The 13,221-nt window shown below is 39.2% G+C and overlaps 1 protein-coding gene across 3 annotated transcripts in view; it reads right to left on the bottom strand.

Annotated features, from left to right (window-relative positions):
- Positions 1-13,221, bottom strand: part of SRGAP1 (SLIT-ROBO Rho GTPase activating protein 1) — a 322,245-nt gene that overhangs the window by 138,955 nt on the left and 170,069 nt on the right. For all 3 annotated transcript variants that reach the window (XM_063593373.1, XM_008978446.5, XM_003824809.5), the window contains exon 4: positions 6,323-6,385. In XM_063593373.1, the coding sequence (XP_063449443.1) occupies positions 6,323-6,385 (63 nt within the window). The remainder of the gene's footprint in view (positions 1-6,322; positions 6,386-13,221) is intronic.

Here is a 13,221-nt window from a genome sequence, read left to right on the forward strand (position 1 = left end):
CATTTTTCTCTGTTTTTGCCTTTCACTTTTCCACTTCTTCGATCACAGCCCTGTTAACATTTACTATCAATGTAGTTTCTTAGGGAAGTTACCTTCCCTTTTTTTTTTTTTTTTTTTTTTTTGGTACAAAAGTAACATATATTCATCATAAAAAAATTCATATATATGTAAAAAAAAACCTGTAATTACTGTTAAAATCATTCCTGATATCTGCATTTACTTTGTGAGGCTGACATGAAGCTGGGGCCATCCCCATTCCACTGATAAAGAGGGCGATGATGATGAGGAGGCTAACACTAACTACTAATGTTTTTTAAACATTTACCATGTGACAGGCACTGTTCTGAATGCTTTACCTGTATCAACTCAGCTGTACTTTTCCTCTTACCTCTTACACCTCCCATATTTTACATTTATTTATGGCCCCTCTCTCTCTCTTCACTGGAATGTAAATGCCTTGAGAGGAAGGACTTGGTCTGTTTTTATTCACAGCTATATTCCCAGTACATCTCACAGTGCATAGCACAGCAAGCATGCAAAATGCTTCCATTTGTCTTCAGAACATTCATTCTTTTTAACAACTCTAAGAGGTATTATTTTGATCTCCATTTTACAGATAAGAAAACTGAGGTGCAGAGTTGTGCACACCAGAAAGGGACAGAGCTGTGATTTAAGCATTGACCCTTCCCCATTATATCCTTGTGCCTTGTCAGGCGCCGTAATAATTAATTTTATGTGTCAACTTGACTAGGCCGTGGGGTGCCCAGATATTTGGTCAAACATGATTCTGGATGTGTGTGAGAGTGCTTCTGGATGAGATTAACATATGAATCAGTAGGCTGGGTAAAACAGATTGCCCTCTCCAATAAAGGTGGGTCTTATCCAACCCACTGATGACCTGCATTGAACAAAAAGGCTGAATAAGAGAGAATTCACTCTCTCTGTGTGATGGTCTTTGAGCTGGAACATTGGTCTTTTCCTGGAATTGAATTGGAACTTACACCATTGGCTTTCCTGGTTTTCAGGCCTGAACTCAGACAAGAACTATACTATTAACCCTCCTGGCTGGATCTCCAGCTTGCTCACTGGAGATCTTGGGACTTCTCATCTTCTGTAACTGTGGGAGCCAACTCCTTATAGTAAATCACTTTGCACATGCACACACACACACACACACACACCCATTCTGTTGGTTCTGTATCTATGGAGAACTCAGACTAATACAGGTGCCCAGAGAAGCTAAATGATTTCCCAGTGCCACACAACTAACAATTAATGAAGCTGGGATTCAAATATAAGCTTGCTGACTGCCAGTCCAGTTACTTTTGTTTCATGATAGCACAATGGTGTCCCTGGTTTCTTAACCCTATTCCCAAACTTGCTAATTCTATCCTTTAGCTTGCTTTCAAATGTTTAACTCAAAAAGAATTAGCAAATTAGGCTGAGAAAGGGAGTCTGGGGATCCTGGTTCACCCTTTCACTTTTAGCCAATGAATTCCACCTGTTAAATCATTTAAATACACATGTCTAAGAAGTACAGGTTGCCATTGAGCCACATGTTCAATTTGCCACCTACATTTTGTTAAAGCAACATTAATGCCATTGATTCTAAAAACTATAAATGAGCTGTAGATAAATTGCTTATGTTCTCTGTGTTGTGGGGGAGGCATTAACATTTAGAGATCTTATTTAGAAAATAGTTCCCCACAACTACGGCAATAGAGATAAAAATGACAGTAAAGGGCAGAGGCTCTGCAGCCAGTCCTGGACTTGAGATCCCACCCTACCACTTACTGTGCACCCTGGGGCAAGTCCCTCTGAGCCTTAGTTTCCTCGTCTGTCAAATGAGGATGATGAGAATAACTACCTCATAGAGGTGCTGTGAGGATTACATGAGATAATGCAAATAATATGCTTAGCACAATAACTAGCACCAACATAATCAGCATGTGGTAAATGTTAGCTACTCTGGCAGGCATGGCTAGTTAGCTACAAATCATCACTCTCTTTCTCTTTCAAATGAACAGAATCCCATTTTTAAAAAACTGGTTAGCAATGACCTGACTAGTGAAAATACTGAAATTCCCAGACCTCTTTGCAGCCTGGTGGAACCATGTTCTAAGTTCTGGCCAATAAGATGTATATGAAAGTCTTGTGTGAGACTTTCATGGAGTCTCCTTAAAAGGCAAGGCCCTTCTTCCCTGTTTCCATTCTGTTGCCACGAATGCAGATGTAATGGCTGGAGTTCTAGCAATCATCTTGAATTCTAAGGACAAACGTTACAATGGGGTTTATCTGAACAATGAGTAGGAGGAGCTTGAGTCTTGGAAGGCTTTATGTTACCTCCATACCAGGCCTGCACTGTCAATCTTTGGTCTTTTTTGTGTGTGTGTGAAACAGAATATAAACATCTATTTGGTTTATGCCATTATTTTGAGAACCTTTGTTCAAGGCTGAACTAATCATCTTTCCTTTCTTTTTTTTTTTTTTTTTGAGATGGAGTCTCACTCTTGTCACCCAACCTGGAGTGCAGTGGCACAATCTTGGCTCACTGCAATCCCCACCTCTTGGGTTCAAGCGATTGTCCTGCCTCAGCCTCCCAAGCAGCTGGGATTACAGGCACCTGCCACCACGCCTGGCTAATTTTTGTATTTTTAGTAAAGACGGGGTTTCACCATGTTGGCCAGGCTGGTCTCGAACTCCTGACCTCAGGTGATCCACCCGCCTTGGCCTCCCAAAGCTCTGGGATTACAGGCATGAGCCACTGTAGCCAGTGAAGACTGAACTAATCTTAACTGCTCTGGCTGTCTTTTGTAGTGGCCTAAGAATTCAAATAGAGGTTTAAAACCATTTGAGGCCTTTTTCTTTTTTTTTTTTCCCAGCACATAAAGGCAAGATTGAGCAAAAATATAGAAAAGGAGCTGCAAGTCTTCAAAGCCTTTCCTTTCAGTAGCCACTCTAATGCCACCATCCTGTCTTTGCTTTAAGTCCAGGGCTTCGTGCCATATCCACACAACCTGTGCTCTATTGTATTATATATCTATCATATCATCATATGATATCATATCTACCCCATCATCCGCACAATCTGGCCTGGGAAAACTCGGTTCACCCTAACGTATAAATGACCATAGGGCGTCTCTCTCTATTCTCCTTCCTGAGCATATATATTTTATTTGAGACAGAGCCTTCTGATAAAATGTTTGAAATAATCAACAATTGCTGTGGGAGCAATATTCTGGGGTAAGGAAGTCCAAACATAAGGCTGTCACCCACCACAAAGGTTGACTGTAATTTAAAATTAAGTACTCCACTGGCATATGGAAGTTAGTATACTTCTCAACTGCTCACTTTCAACTCCCAAGGAGTGTCAAGGTTTGAGAGCAAGTGAGGAGTGAATATTTGCCAGAAAAGACAATTAAAAAGCATCCTCAATTCCCTGAGGCTATGTATTTTATGCCTGTTACTTCAACAATCACTATTACATCATCAGTTTTACAAAATTCTATGCACGATGCAACTTGGTTATTTGTTCATGAGCAAAATGCCAGTGAGTGGTTGAATGGGGAACCTAAACTACATTCCTCCAAATATTGTTCCACTGGTCAAATATGCCTCATCTTGCCTCTTTCCTAATATAAACTGAGTAAGTATTAATATAATGGATAGATTTGATTTGAACAAGACAGAGTTTGTGTATCTGAAGATAAAGTGCAAGAGAGACCAAATAGCATCTCCTTTTAGAATAAAAAGGGAGAGGGTGTGTGTGTGTGCATGAGTGATATGAAGTTCTCTCCCCACAGAACATGACCTCTGGCCTTGCTGAGCATGCTCTCTGATTAAAGTAAATTTTTTCCCCAGGAGCTCAAAGTGATCTACAGATGACATAATTAAAACCTCATTACTTGTCTGCCCTATCCCTTAATTCCTCAACCAATTCTGAGAGCTTAAATGACTGTGATAGGGTCACTCCAACCCTGGTGGCCTTTGGTAGAACCTGACTCTTTCGGGCTTTCAGGCTGATATTGATAAGAGTTCTGAGGTGTCAGCTTACTCACTTGAACACTACAGAGTCTGCAAAATGTCTAGGTGCAATCGATAGGCTGGATCTAGGAGAAATTTCATTATATATATCTCTCACTGAGATAAAATTTTCAGGACACTCTATTGACTTTTCTCGTATTCAGTGGTCAAGTTCATCTTTGCCACTGTTGTCTTTACTACTACTACTATTTTCAGACCATAATCAACAGGCTCTAACCCATGATGGCATGACAACCAGTAGACTTATTTTTTTAAGGTATTAGGGACTGATTTATATTTCTAGGTAAAACAATGTCTAAGCAAAGGAACCTCAAGGAAAGTGCCACAATGTCCTCATCTTAAAAGAGTTCAATGGAAGACGACACAGAATTTCTGCTTGTTCCTCTTTGGAAGTCTCAGGTATACAAAGGTCGTTTAACTTTTAAATTACTGGGCTTCTAGAAATGGTTGATACCTTAGGGTATCAGAAACTAACAAATCACATAAAGCAGGAGCTAGAAATTGGCCTTTATCACATAAAAATCAGTTTCATTAAGCATTTGGTATATAGATATAATCTCTTAACCTGAGGCTTTTGTAGGTTGCATGGAGAGTGGAAAGTTTCTGAAGGAGGAACACATAGAAACTGTCAATTCAATTTATATGCACAGATGCAGTAAATGTGCTTTATAAAAATAGATTTATCACACACATAGTAAAAAACTAGAAAGTTCATTTTATAAAGAATCATTTTACAAAAGTTTTTAATTTACAAGTTTAATTAGTAAGTATCAAAGGAGCATTAAAAATTTAATTTACAAAACTGTATTTTACACATGTGCCTTTTTAGGAACAAATGGAATTGGTAAATCAAGAAACGTGCTTTCAAGTTTCAGGTTTAGTTTGCCTATAAAAAAACAATTCAGGCCAGGCTCGGTGGCTCATGCCTGTAATCCCAACACTTTGAGAGGCTGAGATGGGCGGATCACATGAGGCCAGGAGCTTGAGACCAGCCTGGCCAACACGGCGAAACCCTGTCTCTACTAAAAATACAAAAAAATTTGCCAGGCATGCTGGCGCATGCCTGTAATCCCAGTTACTCTGGAGGCTGAGGCAGGAGAATTGCTCGAACCTGGGAGGCAGAGGTTGCAGTGACCGAGATTGTGCCACTGCACTCCAGCCTGGGTGACAGAGTAAGACTCCTCAAAAACAAACCAACAAACAAAATAATCTTGTACAATAAAAATCCAAATATCTTTCATTAATATAAATTAATATTACTCATTTGTTGTTATTTTATTCTCTTAAAATAAAATATCCCCCAAAAGAAATTTGTATTTAATAACATGATCATTAAGTGTGAAAAAATACTTACATAAGTATATTACTAATTCCAACTTGCAACATCATTAGGTGTTAGTTATTTTTAATAAAGTAGTTTTAATTTATTTAATTTTTAATGATTACATGAAGTACCCTAAATAATATGTAAGTCACAAAAGCAAATTATTGCAAAAAAGATATCCTTCAAAAGTAGTTTTAATATGTCATTAACAAAACAATTAATTGAACTAAAATGTGGGAAAAAAAGAGTACCAGAATAACGCAACCTAAATGGCTCAAGTTCCATAACAGCAACCTTTTTTTTTTTTTTTTTGAGATAGAGTCTCACTCTGTTGCCCAGGCTGGAGTGCAGTGGTGTGATCTTGGCTCACCACAACCTCTGCCTCCCGGGTTCAAGTGATCCTCCTACCTCAGCCTCCCAAAGAGCTGGGATTACAGGCGCAATCCATCATGCCCAGCTAACTTTTACATTTTTAATAGAGACGGGGTTTCACCACATTGGCCAGGCTGGTCTCAAACTCCTGACCTCAAGTGATCCACCAGCCTTGGCCTCCCAAAGTGCTGCGATTACACCACGCCTGGCCACAATGGCATCAATTTTAAACAAAATATTCTCGAACTCAATATATGTAGAGATCACATACAATCCAGTTAAAAACATATCTTATGGAGACATCTATACTTCAATTTCTTAAAGTGTGCTAATTGTGTATATACATGTGTACATAGACAGACAGATAGGTAGATAGATAATTTATTTGAATACAGTTTCTCCAAATTGGGATGGAGTGGCGAAGGAATGTAGCTGTGTATACCTATCCCTTGTTCCTGTATTTCAAGCAGATGAGGATCCATTGTCACTCTGGCTTGGAATGAATACTACAATGAGCAGTGTTTTTACAAACCAGAATTCTAACCCAAGGATTCTAGAAAAGAAGAAAGATTATGTCCTTACCGTATAAAGCTCATTAAGAACCTTCATTAAATCCTCATGAAGTTGGAATGCAATCTCTTTGCTCTGTAATTAAAAAGAAAATAAAAAAGAATATTTTAAAATTATTTACATCTTAAAAAGTCCACTAACTGAAAATAGAGGAATGTATCTAACACGACAGAAAGACAGCAAGCCTCTGTAATAAACATCTTTAATGGAATGGCCCTTTGTAAACTCTAGACATTGTATACAGATGGTCCCCATAAGATAAACAGAGCAAACAAGTGACAACCATGGGTGAACGGCTCCCCCGCCATCCAAACAGACTTTACCAAAAAGAGAGAAAAAGTAAGCAGGTTGAAGCGTCATGCTTGCTTAAAAGTTGAGTTGCAGAACTAAGGACCATTAAAGATGAACTAGATCATGACATTTTACAGTGTGATTCCCAAAAAGCTAAGTTAGAAACCAAAGGGGAAATTAACTCCCTCTGCCCAAAGTTACAATGTGACTGACAAGTTTAATTTTGAGAAAGCACTTTTTTGTTTTTGGAGACAGGGTCTCGCTCTGTCACCCAGGCAGCAGCGTGGTGGCATGCTCACAGCTCACTGCAACCTTGAACCCCTGGGTTCAAGCAATCCTCCTACCTCAGCCTCCCGAATAGCTGAGACTACAGGGGGCATGCAACCAAACCCAACTAGTTTTTATATTTTTTGTAGAGACAGGGTGGCGTGCAACCAAGCTCAACTAGTTTTTATATTTTTTGTAGAGATGGGGTTTCACCATATTGCCCAGACTGGTCTCAAACTCAGTAATCTGCCTGCCTCAGTCTCCCAAAGTGCTGGGATTATAGATGTAAGCCACTGAGCCTGACAAGAAAGCACTTTCAAAGCAGTAAAATGGTAAGTCCACTCAAGGTCCATAAACTTTTACCTCTGCATTTATTATTATTTTCAATGAAGACAAAAAAGTGGAGAGTATCATTCTTCTACCCAGTTGGTAAAAAACAGCATTTGAAATAACCTTCCCTAGGCTAATTCTGAGAGTTTGATAGAGAAGTATTTGAATATTATTCTCAACAAAAGCTGTAAGTTATTTTAAAGAAATCATATATCGAAACGACCTTTTTTCCCCCATTTTGAGTTATGTAGTCAGCTACAGAAAATGGAAAAAAAATGTGTAGCATAGCTTAATCTACAGTTTGCAACATTAACAACATCCACTGGTCCGTGAATGTACCTCTCACTGGACTATCAGTGTTAGGGATAAGGGCCATATCTTAATCAGTTCTGCAACCCCTCGGTGTCCTGTGTGGTGCTTGGGCAAGTGGGCACCAAGAATGCAGAATTTAAAGAGGGTCCTAGTCCTGGCTCAAGTCCATCTGTAAACATGAGGTCATTGGGTCAGGCCTCAACAAAAGCCAAACAAATATGATAGACTGAAGACGCATGGAAGATAAAATAGTGTGGGAAGATGGCATCAGAGCAGTACCTGAACTTTGAGAAATTTAAATTCATTAGCAGTATTTTTCACTGAATTTCCCTGGAGTATCTAAGAGAGTGCTGCTATTTACTAAGCTCTGACAGCTTCTAAAATCCCAAATTGGAGTTAGGGATTTTGTGTCTTGCTGTGTCCCTGATATGTGAAGATGTGGGTTACAAATCACTCAAGAGTGAAAGGAAAGTCACGAGTAAAAAAATGAAGTCAACTGAAACTCATTTTATTTTTCCTACGTCTTGATTATCGAGAGGGTATATATTATACTACAAATCTCCTATGACTTCAGTTTGGTGTTATTTTAATATCAGATTTCATTCAAGGATCTGGGCCAACAATTTAGAACTCTCTAATGGGATCAAAGGCCACCAAGTAACTCTGCTCAGCTACCCACGTTTCAGGTAGCAAGTCTAAAAAGAAAAGATGGCTGGTCGCGTTGGCTCATGCCTGTAATCCCAGGACTTTGGGAGGCCAAGACAGGCAGATCACTTGAGGCCAGGAGTTGAAGACCAGTATGGACAACATGGTGAAACCCCATCTCTATTGAACATACAAAAATTAGCCAGGTGTGGTGGCACACACCTGTAATTCCAGCTACTCAGGAAGCTGAGGCATGAGAACTGCGTGACCCCAGGAGGCAGAGGTTGCAGTGAGCCGAGATCGCAGCACTGCACTCCAGCCTGGGTGACAGAGTGAGACTCTGTCTCAAAAAAGAAAAAGAAAAGAAGAAAATATTTCTTGGCTAAGACTTCAGAACAATAACAACAACAAAAAAATCCCTTATGTTCAAGAAACCTTAACCCAAGAAAATATTCTGGATCAGATAAAGGATTTAGGTTTGGGGTTATAAGGGTCCTCAAAGCTATCTTAGGCCAAATATCTTAGGATAAGATGATTTTTTCTCTTATTTAACTTTTATTTTAAGTTCAGGGCTACACGTACAGATTTGTAGTATAGGTAAACTTGTGTCATGGGGGTTTGTTGTGCCAATTATTTTGCGCAGGTATTAAGCCTAATACGCATTAGTTATTTTTCCTGATATTCTCCCTCCTCCCAGCCTCCACCCTCCAGTAGGCCCCAGTGTGTGTTATTCCCTTCTATGTGTCCATGTCCTGACAATTCATAGTATGTTCCGTATTTTCTAAGACTTTAGATAATAAGGTAGAAGAAATCTGGCATCACAGACAGACTGTGCTCTGCCAGACATACACTTACATTTTTCTTTTGTCATTCACCAGAGGCCCTGAAATATATAAAGTTTGTCTGCAGGCAGTATAATATAATGTTTAAAAGCAAGGTCTAAGGACTACAGAGTCAGAATGCCTAAGGTGAAGTCTCAGTGACTTTGGATCTGCCTATGCCTCAGTTTCCTGACCTGTAAAATGAATATAGGCATTGTACTTATCTCATAAGGTTCTTGTAAGTGTTAACAAGATGATTCATGCATAGTATTTAGAATGGTTCCTAACACACAGTGAATACACCATAATTATCATTATTTCTTTTTCCAGACACTATTCGTCATGGCAACTACCTTGAGTGAAAAGGCCACATCACCTTGTCCTTTCTTGTGGTCTCTTTTGACATTGATTCTATTGGCTTCCCTGTAGGAGGGGCTTGAGTTGACTTTGATGTCCCTCCCCACTGCCCTGGCCTTTAGATTCCTTCAGGTGACCCTGGATTCCAAAGGGCCCTTAAGGATTATGCTCCAGCTTTTCTTATATCCATATTCCCTTGCCATGTGTGTATATTAAACCTATCTTCGTATGTTACATTTTCTCAGGGAGTCCTACTACCAGTGCTATTGAATGAATTAATGAAACATCCCTTAGGAAATTGATAATTCCTCAAGTCCCCATAATAAGGTATATGTAACTGATGAAAGAGGCCCTAGAGGAGCAGGCTCCAGTGGGAATTTTAGATTTTGTGAAAAGTTGTTGTGGAGTTCCTTTCAGTAGGTAGACCCTTGGCTATCCTCATGACACAGCACCAAAGTTTCTGCCTGTTTGTCCACTTTGAATGACAGTCCAAACCCTCCATCGTCTAGTAAATAACGTAGAAATTAATGATTTTCTTCCCACCACTAGCCTGCAAAGATTGCTAAGGAACTGAACTATGCTGTGAGAAGCACTAGTTTATGTGACTAATTTGTGAAACATGAATTCACACATCCTTGTATTCACAGATACTCGGGCCGGATAAAACATCAAGTCCTAATCTGAATCCTGGGGACATGGTTCCTGTCCTCATGGTACGGCAACAGTGGAGGGAGCACCTCATGTTACCCCCACTTTAAATATGTTTCCAGTTTATTACAGTAACAATAAGAAACATTGTTTTTCAAAATGCTACTCTGGACTCCCAAAGAAGCAATCTTTAAACCAAAATGCACTTGGTGTGGCCCAGTTAGCATACGACATTACTAGGCTAATGAACTGAAATCCTTTAATCAGAAAATATCTGGGTTGTTAAAAGTCCATCAGAATTCAATAAGTGAGGCCAGGTGTGGTGGCTCACAGCTATAATCCTAGCACTTTGGGAGGCTGAGGCAGGAAGATTACTTGAGCTCAGGAGTTTAACACCAGCCTGGGCAACATAGTGAAACCTTGTCTCTATTAGGAAAAAAAAATATTTAATAGGTTAAATACACCTATGGATTCTATTTAATTATTAAAAATTTGAAAGCAGGCCGGGTGTAGTGGCTCATGCCTGTAATCCTAGCACTTTGGGAGGCCGAGGTGGGCAGGCTGTCTGAGCCTAGGAGTTTGAGACCAGCCTGGGGAATATGGGGAAACTCCAACTCTAGAAAAAATACAAAAATTAGCTGGGCATGGTGGTGCACACCTGTGGTCCCAGCTATGAGAGGCTGAGGTGGGAGGATCTCTTGAACCTAAGAGTTCGAGGCTGCAGTGAGCTGTGAGCATACACTCCAGCCTGGGTGGCAGAGTGAGACCCACTCTCAAAAAAAAAAAAAAAAAAAAGATAATAACTTAAAATATTTGAAAACAGTGAGAGCAGACCCTTGGCCCTTGAACAAGAATTGCCACATAAGAAAAATAATATAAGTATTAAGAAAAGCAATCAATGTTTCTTCTGTGTTAGGGAAGAAATTTTTGTTACCCAATAATATATTCAAATAATGGTAAAACTTCTAATATTCTAATACATTTCATTAGGATTCTGGGATCCTGACCCAAGGGGAAGGAAAATGGATAGAACTTCAATTCAGTTAACATTTACTGAATATCTCCAGTGTATAAACCCAGAGTTTAATTCCAAGCCTATTTCCAATTGTTTACTGTTTATTGTCATTTTGATGTTTCAGATATTTCTAACATAAGTCCAAAATGAACAGTCTTAAAGTTTTTAATCTTTTTCCATCATGAAAATGAACTAAGTATATTGAATATTGAAGAAATAGAGAATAGAAGGACAGTCCCTCACCTCATTATAATTTTTTTTGTTTGTTTGACACAGGGTCTCCCTCTGTCACCTAGGCTGAAGTGCAGTGGCCTGAGATTCTCCCACCTCAGCCTTCTGAGTTGCTGGGACTACAGGCACTCACCACCATGCCCAGCTAATTTTTGTATTTTATGTAGAGAGGGTTTTGCCATGTTGCCCAGGCTGGGCTCAAGTGATCTGCCTGCCTTGGCCTCCCAAAGTTCTGGGATTACAGGTGTGAGCCACTGCACTTCGCCTACCATTATGATTTGATGTATTTCTTCAAGTTTATTTAAACATAGGTCTAAGTATATTTTCCTATTTTTTTAAGTTACAATACATTTTTACATGTAATTATATAATTTTCAGAACCACAATTTGATTCATAATAACTACCTAGTAAATGTACATTAACATTAAATTTAAGTGTACTGTTTCCAATGTTTCCACTATTTTCTACCAACTAGTCAATCATTTATTTCTTTATTCAATTTCACCAATATGTTTTAAGCACTCTGAACTAATATCATAAATGCTGGTCAAAAGGCATATATCTTGCATTTGTATTATTTGCTTAAGCCAATTCCCAGACATGAAATTACTAGCATAAAAGTATAAACATTTTTAAGACTCCTGATACATGTTAGAAGATTATTTTTTAAAAGGGTTATAATGAAATCATAATGCTTCTAGGACAACAATGTCACTCAAGTCAGAAATCTAGGTTTCCTCTAAGACTGGCTGCTTTTCCTTGAAGAAGTTACCAATCTTATCAATTCTGGCTGATCAATTTTTTTCTATAGGTCATCAGAACTAAAAAAAAAATCTAATTAGGCTTCCTCTGATTAAAATTGTTGAAAGGCTTGCTATATTATTTTAGGATAGAGTTCAATTTTTTTTTAACTCATCCATAACTTCTGCCTAACTAGTCTACTTCACTTTCCACAAATCCCACACCCCATCCTTCAGCCTGGTCCTAAACTGCTAAGTCTCAGGCCCCGCTTTCCCATCTCTGTACTTTCCTCAAGCCATTTCCTCTTTCCTAGACTCTCCCTCCTTCTCTTTGGCTGGTACAATCCTACATGTAACTCTGTAAAAACTTTCTGATAACTTCAACTTGCCCCCAAGGAAAGAGATTAGGTCTTTCCTTCCTTGTGATTTTATAATACATTAATTTATTACCACCTCTAGGCCATCTAGTATACTGGCTAAGAGTTCAAACTCTAAAGTTGAAGTGCCTGTGTTCAAACTACCTTGTTACAGTCTGCGTACAAGTTAAATAATTTTGCAAAGCCCCAGTTTTTCCACTGACAAAAAGGAATTGCTAATTATCTCTGTCACAGGGTTTTATTGAGATGGTCCTTATTACACACTTGAAATGTTGCTAGCAGGCTTGTCACATTTGTTTCTTTCCTCATAAACACAGTTTCTTTGAGAGCAGGGACCACATCCTAACAATTGTCCTTGCATTCCCAGTGCCTACTTTGGTGCTTGGCACCCTGGAGGTACAGGATCTACATCTGCTGAATGAACAGCACTGAGTAAGGACTGGTTTCTGCACTCCAGTTTGCAATCTCACAAAGATGCCAAACATACCAAAACAGCTTTCTACATGGAGTGCTATGGTAAATGCTACACTGGGTGGGCCCTGGCCAGGGTCCCTATTCCTTACCCTATCCAGTCTTACCCCCAGAACCTCCCAGAAAGGAGGGAGAGGAAGAACAAAGAGGATAGTTAAAACAACCACGTATGAGTACACTGAGCAATCTATCAAGTGATCTATGTGGTTGGATTCAATGACCCATTCAGAAGGCCTATGGCCTTTTACAGAAGTATTTTTAAAGTAAATCTACTGTGATGACCAGTCAAGAAACCCAGACTGTATGCTGAGTCGCCGTGGGAGTAAAAGAGAAAGAGAAAAACCAGATTAAATATTTAATGAGAGGGTTTCAGATGATGGCAGTGTCTCATGCTCAGTCAGTTTG

This window comes from Pan paniscus, chromosome 10 (assembly GCF_029289425.2).
Source record: "Pan paniscus chromosome 10, NHGRI_mPanPan1-v2.0_pri, whole genome shotgun sequence".
Lineage (NCBI taxonomy): Eukaryota > Metazoa > Chordata > Mammalia > Primates > Hominidae > Pan > Pan paniscus.